The sequence below is a fragment of the Etheostoma cragini genome, chromosome 17 (genome assembly GCF_013103735.1).
Source record: "Etheostoma cragini isolate CJK2018 chromosome 17, CSU_Ecrag_1.0, whole genome shotgun sequence".
NCBI classification, from domain to species: domain Eukaryota; kingdom Metazoa; phylum Chordata; class Actinopteri; order Perciformes; family Percidae; genus Etheostoma; species Etheostoma cragini.
Genome location: NC_048423.1, coordinates 1455156 through 1464367, shown reverse-complemented (window position 1 = coordinate 1464367; position 9212 = coordinate 1455156). Strand labels below are relative to the sequence as shown.

At 43.6% G+C, this 9212-nt stretch overlaps 1 protein-coding gene across 3 annotated transcripts in view; it reads right to left on the bottom strand.

Moving 5' to 3' along the window:
* Window positions 1-422: 422 nt before the first annotated feature.
* Window positions 423-9212, bottom strand: part of epas1b (endothelial PAS domain protein 1b) — a 62369-nt gene continuing 53579 nt past the window's right edge. For all 3 annotated transcript variants that reach the window (XM_034898120.1, XM_034898122.1, XM_034898121.1), the window contains 8 exons: window positions 9048-9212; window positions 7980-8200; window positions 6284-6397; window positions 4775-5301; window positions 4286-4382; window positions 3151-3244; window positions 2407-2580; window positions 423-1557 (listed from right to left, as the gene is read on the bottom strand). The exon at window positions 9048-9212 is cut by the window's right edge and continues 44 nt beyond it. In XM_034898120.1, coding sequence (XP_034754011.1) covers window positions 1406-1557; window positions 2407-2580; window positions 3151-3244; window positions 4286-4382; window positions 4775-5301; window positions 6284-6397; window positions 7980-8200; window positions 9048-9212 — 1544 coding nt within the window. In that variant the 3' untranslated portion in view covers window positions 423-1405. The remainder of the gene's footprint in view (window positions 1558-2406; window positions 2581-3150; window positions 3245-4285; window positions 4383-4774; window positions 5302-6283; window positions 6398-7979; window positions 8201-9047) is intronic.

Sequence of the window (9212 nt, the reverse complement as noted above, 5' to 3'; positions counted from 1 at the left end):
TATAAAAATGTAAATTGTCTACAAATCAAATATATTCTGTTTACTGTTGCAGAAGAGAAGAAACAAGAACATATTCACATTTGAAGCTATAGTGCGTAGTTTCTGTCACCCCCGTGATGAAGAAGTCATGGGGGTGACATTTGTCATTACTCAGTGAGAAGTAATGACAAATAAACTGTTGTTGTAATCGCGCACACTGCCCCCAACCCACACAGTTGCTAGTAGCCAAGGAGGACACGGAGGATTTGAAAACGTAACGGACTCTTCAGAAGAGGTCATCATCTTCAATCGAGTGAGCGTGTGGAGCTTAAATTAGCTCTGTATCAACTCATTTGGCAATGGCTTGAATGTAACGGACGTCCATTAATACAAAAAAGATACGCACTAAAGATTTTAAGAGGCTGGAGTCAGGGAATTTTTAAAATGTTTTCATAAAAAATTACTCAAACTAGTTGGCGATTAATTAATAGTTGACAAATAATGGATTAACTCTTGCCGCTCTAGCACCATGTGGTTTGCATTTGGATCTTCCTGTTATCTTTTGGGGAATCAATAAGCAGAATCAAAGAGCATGCTTTACAAAGAATTCTTGTTTTTCCACATTTATACATTTAAAATGGCTATAATTCAGAACCACTTCATGATACCCAACTCTTGTTTGAAGTTTTGCCTGGGACTAGGAAAAGTGGGCGGGGTCTAATTCCTGGTCAAAAGCACAAGGTGAAAGAACACGGTGTCTAGGTAGTATATTACTTCTCTGGGCTAAAAGAGTTAGCCCACAAAGAGTATGTCTGGGATCTGAGCTGCATAGAGTTCATTTCAGGGGGTAGGGCTGCAATGGGGACAGGGCCAGGATAAGACACAGGTTGTAGGTTTGAATCCTCCCCCACGACTAATACCCCTTTACACCATAGACCCAAGTTCAGCCGGTGTTTCTGAACACAGAGAGACGTTTACACCAAATCTGATAACCGGCGATAAATCCCAGAGTCCAGACTTTTTGACACAGGTCAGCCAGAGTGGTGGCATTACTTTGCCTCTGTTAGTTAATCGTCCCGCGTTGACCTTTGTATTTATGTGGCTCATGTTACGTATGGGTCGTCTATGTGGTTGTCAATGCAGGGTGACTTTTCAACCTCCATCTGATTTTGCGAGTGGCTTGACCCTGATAGCTTGCTTAGTTTAGATGTACAGACGTACAGAACTATAACAGGATGGGGAACAGAGACTGGGGCTGAGCCTTGGAAGCTAAAATAAGGCAGAATGGGATTATGAATACCATTCGTTATAGGTAGCTCGGCCTCAGGGCTCTCAGACGGCCCCGAGGTTACAAAGTAAAAGACAGGCTTAAGTCTCGGGCTGGGGATTTAAGTCCGGGTCTATGGCAGATTTGAAATCTGGGGCTCTAAGAGGCCTGGTCCAGGGCTCTCAGCAGGTCACAGCCCTGGAGGAGGTGCAGGTTGCCCTGCAGCGGGACGTTGACTTCACAGTCGTAACCGGTCAACTCCGGCAGACAGGAGGAGTCAAAAGAAGGGCCCACTAAACGACTCGCAATACCTAGAAAGTGAAGTAAAGAGAAGGAAAGAAAACCTGCGTCAATGATTCAATACGAGCAGGCAGGTAGACAGTTAGCAACAATCTTAACTTTACTAAGTCATTTCTGTCTGTAATTGAGACCTAAACCCTTTCTTCCTATAACAAGTTAAAGTGGACATATTATGACAATGTGAGTTTTTCTGTTAAATGTAACCGAAAAAAAAAAAATGAGATCAAGGTATTTATGTTCTATAAATCAAGGAAAATTTTACTTTAATTTAAAAAACATGAATTTAGTTTACTTGCTTTGGAAACCTATATGAGAAATATTGTACTGGCAGTTTTCTTGTTTTGATAAAATACAACTTTAATGACTCGATTACAGAAAAAAACATGTCTGGATAAGGACATTTTTGCAGGTTTTTGACGTACAAATCTTTGAGACAAGCATATGCTACTGGCAGGATCAACCAGGTAGCCGAGGCCGGGCGGCGTGCACCGGGTCGGGGGTGCCGGGCACCAGCCGCCTATGTTGTTGCATCTGCTGGTGGGCGGAGTTACGCGGGTTAGGGTTTGAGAAAGAAAGTGTTTGGCGGAGGCTCTCACTTCACACATGGACTCCAGTTAATTAGCAGATTGCGCCAACCAAAAGCGTCCACTTCAAGTGATAGATTTTTTTTAGGTGTCTAAAATGCAATTAGCTGCTGTCTCCGTCTACAGCAGTCCTACTCCTGCCTGCTTCTCCAAACCGGGGGCGTGGCGACCGCCATCTACTGTAGCTAACACACGGACTATGAATAAGAACCTCATACAACCCCACTTGAAAATAAAATGCTGGGGGCTGTAAGCATCGAAGTCAAGTCAACTCACCCTCCGTCTTGTTGGAAGGAAGCATGTTATAGGTATAGTTGCAGCTCCTTCGGGGAAAGGGTTTGTCATTTGCACCACCTATCCAGTTTCCTGGATTCTGAGACTTCCTGTGTTGCTGCAGAGAGCTGAGACCTGAAGACATGCTGCCTGACATCGTCCTCCCCATCTCGGGCGCTGAGACAGAGGAACAGAGGAACAGTTGTTGAGTGGAAAAGAGCAGTGGTGGAAGAAGTATTCAGATCCTTTACTCAAGTAAAAGTATTCCTGCCAAACTGTAAAAAATACTCTGTTCGAAGTAAAAGTCCTGCATTGAAAATGTTACTTAAGTGAAGTAATGTAAGTATCATCAGGAAAAGGTACTTAAAGTATAAATAGTAAAAGTACTCGTTTTTTTTCAATCAACTAAGTATTTAATGGGCTAATCATTGTTGTCAATCGGGAAGGAAGTTACATTTCTGAGTAGTTTAATGTATAATAAAACCTTGTATTTGATGAACTACATGTGTTTTGTGCGCAAACATCATAATTTGTAAAGTAACTAAAGCTGTCAGATGAACATAATGGAGTAAAAAGTACAATACTTCTCTCTGAAATGTAGCGTAGTAGAAGGTGGCATCAAAAGGAAAGAATCAATTACCTCAAATTGGTATTTAAATACAGCCCTTGAGTAAAGGTACTGAGTTAGGACAGGGCAAGAGTTTTACACACACACACACACACACACACACACACACACACACACACCTGCCAGAGATCCTGCGCTGAGGGAGCGATCCATGGCGGCACAACCGTCACCTCTCATCTTCTTCCAAATGATTTCTGACGGCGTACTTTCACCCTGAAACACAAATACTCGGTTAATTAATTAGCTGATTGACCATAAATAAATTGAGGAATTTGGGTCCCAATCAAGTCTAGGCACACAGCTTTGTTAAAGTATGGGGGGGGGGGGGGGGGGGGGGGGGGGGGGGGGGGGGGGGGGGGGGGGGGGGGGCTTTGTTTGCTCAGGCAGCACCAATGGGCAGCACCTATGAAAACTGGGCTGGCTTTTTTAATCAATGACATCATCAATTGAGTAATTTCTAACAGAAATGTGTGCGAGGCGTTTTTAGGCAGTTGAAAAAAAGTGCTGCCTGTGGAGTTTTTTTATTCTCCATACAACTATTACCTTACCATAAAACTATAAAACACACTTAAAGACGGGGAAAATCCCCCCAAAAAAGCATAATAGGGGCTCTTTAAACGAGTCTTGATCTTGTTTTTAACCCTTGTTTTTTTTGTTCTTTTTTTCAAGACTTTTAACACTTTTTGTTTATGTTTGTCACTTATTTTGACGTCTTCAACACTACGTAACACTGACTTATTAACTTTTGTTTTACAATTATTTTTGGAATTTATGGTCAATAAACCTCATTTGTAGGAAATTATAATGCAATCACAGACTGGAATGTGTCAACTTTTACTTGAAACAACTTCAATTTGTTTTCCAAATGCTATAAAATGGAATAAGATTAATGAAAGTAGAGATGTGTACTTGCCAAAGAGCGTTGTGTGGAATCAATCATGTCATTTTGGGTAATTAAAAAGAACATTTTCATAGGAAAACGGGTCAATTTGACCCGAGGACAACATGAGGGTTAAACACACATAATAAATGTTTTTTAAATGTTTGAATACTTGACACGTTTTCAGGGGCTAAGATCACTGTTAAATGCAAGTCTCAATCCTGTTGCTAATGGACAGTTTACTGGATAATCTGCCCTATCTTCATGGCGTAATGATTCTCAGGAATAGCATCATTTTTAAATGTTGGACCCCTTTCATCGGAGACCTAACTTGCTGTGTGATAACTTCCTGCATGTTTATTAGAGATACTCACGATAGCCATCTGAGTGAAGGAGCGCTTGATACTGTTGGCCATGGCCACTCTGGCTGGACTCATGTCTCTGTAGGCTTGTACAAAATTGTCAATGGACCTGCGCGTACACACACACACACACACACACACACACACACAGTTTATTTATGTTCTTAAGCAAAAAGTTCTATGGCATTCATTGCTTGTGTTTGTTCATGTTTCACAAAGCGTTTAACCTGAGACAGGCCGCACAACAAAGATAAAAATCATATCCCATCCGTACAGGAATAGTGGTAGGAAGCTGTTAATACATAATCATATATATGAAACACTGTCACCGGATGAGTACTTTGTATCGACTGATACGCAAGTTCATGTATCTGAATCGGTGTCAGGATGGAAAAAAATGGTATCGGACCATGTCTAGTATAAATATCTGGAACACTTATGCTCTGTAATAAAAAAAACTGTACTTTGAAAACATCTCTCTATTGTTTATTGTTACATCACCTCTGTTTCTGCATGAGGTGTGGCATGTTCTGTTGGCAGGACGGGCGCTCCTCTCCTGAAAAAGTGTCCATCAGGTAGGTCTTGGTAGCGCGTTGTGGTTGTTGTCGTTGGTAGGTTAACAGAGGGTCCGGAGGCCATTGCAGATTCTGTCTGCCCCCCATGGAGGACAGAGGGGTGCTGGCTGGAGCCTGGTACGGGGGATTCTGCATGTGCCCCATCATGCAAAACCCTGCACGTGAGTCTACGGTCCCGTGGCGGGAGCCTCTCTTCTCGCCCGCGGCCCAGGATGCAACTGGCTGGTGCTGGAAGTGGCCCTGGGGCAGAGGAGGGGAGGCCAGTGGCTGGAAGAGGCTCGCAATCTTGGTGAAGCTCTGCCGGCTGGCCTGGCTGCCCTTGCCCCCCATGGATCCTGCTGGACCCCCCTCCAGGGGATCCGACTCTGGGATGATTGGATTCAACTGGAAGTCCTCGCCATCCATCGGGATATAGGGAGCCAAAGTCTCCAGGTCTAAGTCACTCAAGTCCCTCTGGGAAAGCAAAAGATGACATGGTTTTGCATCAGGTTTTCCCTTACTTATACTGTGCAGGTGAAAAGATTTTTACAAACTTATGTAGTTTTGACGTTAGTTTTGAAACCTTGAAAGAGAGTGAAATAGAGCGGCAGTAATATTTTGACGCACATACTGATTTGGGTTTTTCAAAAAAGCAGATTATTTAATGTGTGATTATTTTGGCTGTCTAATTAAACCTGTCCAATGCATTCTCATTAACGGGTTCATACCGTATTGTATGAAAATGTATTCACCCGGGGTGTCCCTGGTCACATGATGCCGGCTACACAGAGGTCGCCGTATCAAAGTGAGCGTCATGCGGTGACGACAGTTAAAGCACAATATTCTGCTCATTTTCAGGTTCATAATTGTATTTTGAGGTTTTACCGGAATAGGTTTACATGGTTTAATTTCTAAAAAACACCATATGCTAGCGCTAGCATGCTACGGTTAGCCACCTCATCTCGGCTAGTGATGTAGAAAGCCATGCAGATGTTGAACAGCTCACCCGGAGACTGAAGGCAGAGGACATTCAGAAACCGGACTTCACTCAAAACACCATGGGCGGGTTTGTATGCGTGTGGAAGCACCAGAGACACAAAATAACTTTAAGAAATCCCCCCAAAAAGTGATTTCATATGAGGACTTTAAGTTTAGGCACCAAAATGACTTGTTAATATAAAGGAAAAAGATCGGGGCTTGGATTAAAACACTCCCAAGGAACACGCATTGCCTGGGTGAAAGAATTTTGTTCTACACGGGAAGCAAACTCTACTCCCAAGCCTTAAAGTGCTGTTTTTTATGACCCACCCATCCACCCTAAATGCATTACATCCTAAATAGGAAAAGACAAGGAAAGCCAATCAGCGTCAGTAGACAAGACATCATAATTCTAATTACTGGACTGACAACAGAGAAACCAAGTTTCAGACGTAGAGCATATTCGTGGGACACACACCTCAATGTCCGCTGGACTGTTGTTGCCTTCGGTGTCCAGAGCAAAGAGCTTCTCAGTCAGCTCCACCTTTAGATCGCTCTCCACCGAGCTGTAGTAATCACCTGGGCTGCTGGGCTGGAGGGTGATAGAGAGACGGGAGGATGGAGGAGAGGAGAATTACGGACAGGATCGAGAGGACAGAGAGGAATTAAGAGTACAAAGGAAAAAAAAGGGACAACACGTAAGAGAAAGAACGGCAATAGAAACAAAGGGCGAGAGAGTTTTGACAAAGGCACCATTCACCGCTAAGAGCCTGTTCCTTCCAAATATCCACCCCCGTTATTCTCACACACATTACACAGTTAGTGGCCTTTAGTTTGGCCCCAGGCCTCAATGAACACAGAAAGAACAAACGATGACACAAACCCAACCAGTCGCTTGCCCACTAACTAATTACTCCTTTCAGTTTCCAGTTCAGACTAAAGATTTGTGACGAGACCAAACCGTTTCAGAACGTCCCAGGAAAAAGTTGCAGAGGTATAAATCGGCCTGTCTCAGTACGACTCAGACCGGCGGATGGCGTTGCATTTGACACAGCTGGCCAAGTCGCCAGAGGCTGGTTTTAGAACGTAAGATACGTCTCCCGTTTCTACAGCTAATAGAGAAGTCAGCAGGTTGAGTCTCCAGAGGCTGGTTTTAGATCGTAAGACACGTCTCCTGTTTCAACACCCAATAGAGAAATCAGCGAGTGGAGTCTTCAGAGGCTGGTTTTAGAAGTTAAGACACATCTCTTTTTTCTACAGCCAATAGAGACTCGGCTGGTTGAGTCTCCAGAGGCTGGTTTTAGAACATAAGGGATGTCTCCTGTTGGAACAGCGAATAGAGAAGTCAGCTACTGATCCCAAAAATGTTACTTATGGTCAAAATGGAGCTTTAGACGGAGCCTCAACAACTGCCCAAAAATACGGTAATGGTGCGTGTCGATTGTACCATTTCAACGCTTCCCATTCATGTCTACTGGAGCAGTTGTGCAATGCATTCCGGTAGCGTCGCGGGGACTTTGGAGAAGCTGGGTCGTTGACTCGCCGGCTCCTCATTAGCATAAAGTCAACCATATATAAAAGAAGAACGTCCGTCAAAAGCGGATATCTTTAAAACTTTGTTGATTGGAAATAAAGACATCTCACTTAAGACGTTTTCAGAAACATGTTTTAGTGTCCTATTATTGTAAAAAAAGAGCATGTATTCCCAAAGAACCACCATTATGGTCGGTTTTGAAATCAGGGAGCAGACAACTCCAAGTTACGCATTTGTCCAATCAGCTGGTGTAGACTGATTTCTTTGTTTGGCAGTGGTCGTTGAAGAGAAACTGGCGGCAAGTCCACTAACTTATAATGCTGGGATTGGGGCGATCCCATCGGCGTCCATGGACACGTACCATAAGGTTATGTGGTCAAGCGAGTTGAGAGTGACTGAGGAGAGGGACAGGGTTGAGTGGTGCTAGAACAAAGAAGTGATTCATCACTAGAAATGCAACTGGAGCAAGCATCTCGCTATCACTGACATTACCCACTTTCATATGAAGACTAAAGAAATGATTTATCCAGCAACAAAAAGCCTGAAAGTCAGAATATTAGAATGCAAGTACAAAGAGTTGTTGCTATGGAGATGATTTTCAATTCGTCGTCTATGGTCTGAACTGGCCCAGTCTCCTCACCGTGGAGCAGCTGCTGAGGCTCGGCGTGGCGCTGCCCGGTGGCGGATTCTCCTGCATGATGAGATTACCCGCCATGGAAGCCATGTCCCTTGGAACTGGTGCGGAAGGGGCAGGCTTGTGGCTCTCGCTGGCCCAGGATGGAGGTCCAGGATGGGGCATGGCTGCGGCGGACACCTGGGTGTATCCTGCAGACTGCTGGGGATCCTCAAACGGTGGGCGATCTGCGAGAAAGAAGCAGAAATTAGAGTCAGTTGTGAAGAGACGGGAAGAAGCAGAATCTTCCACAGGGGGTCCTTGACCCCTATGGGTTCAATGTGTTTATGAAAATAAACAATTATAGGAATCCAACATATCAATAGCAAAGATAAATTAGTCTATTATATGAAAAACTGATTTACACATTAAAGATAAGCTTACCATAGGTAGGGTAGCCACTATAGAAGCCACACAGTTAAGCTCAAGGAGTCACTGGGCCTCCCATATGTATGTTTACGAAACATTTAAACATGACGTATGAATAATAACAGCAAAAAATATGCACAGCATCAGGGGGTCCCTCTTTAGCCTCTCTTTCAGCTAAGGGGTCCCTGGCCTGCAAGTAGCTTTTATATCATCAAACGAGGGTAAAACTTCATAATCAATACTTAAGTTCCCAATATTCCATCAGTGCCTAAAATGTGAGAAATATATTTAACTGTAGCCACATGATGCTTCATGTACTTTCCTTAATTTCCTTCGGGATAGATAAAGTATCTCTCTCTCTCTCTATCTATTTTTACAGTAAACCCGTTCATTAACAAACATTGGTTTAACTGACTCACTTTAAACTGGTTTAACCCTTGTGTTGTCTTCCCGTCAAAATTGAAAATCAACACGTCGTTGATGGATAATTACAGACTGGAATATGTCAACTTTTACTCAATACTATTTCAAAACCACTTCAATTTCTTTTTCAAAAGCTATAAAATTGAATACGACACCACAAAATGAGGGTCAAATCTTTCTTAAAAAGCAGGATTATTTATGCTATCATAAAGAAACCAAAAAACGATGGAAGTGGATACAGACCGAAGTCCAGGCTGACGATTGTGTCTCCGGGTGTCGGGGCCAGGTGGGCGAGGTCCTCCGGCTCCTCCTTGAGTTTGGTGAAGAGGCCTTCTCCCGGCTCTCCGGTCACGCCTGCACCTCCGGCAGTGAAGAAGCTGTTCATGTGGTGCGGCTTGAACAGCGACT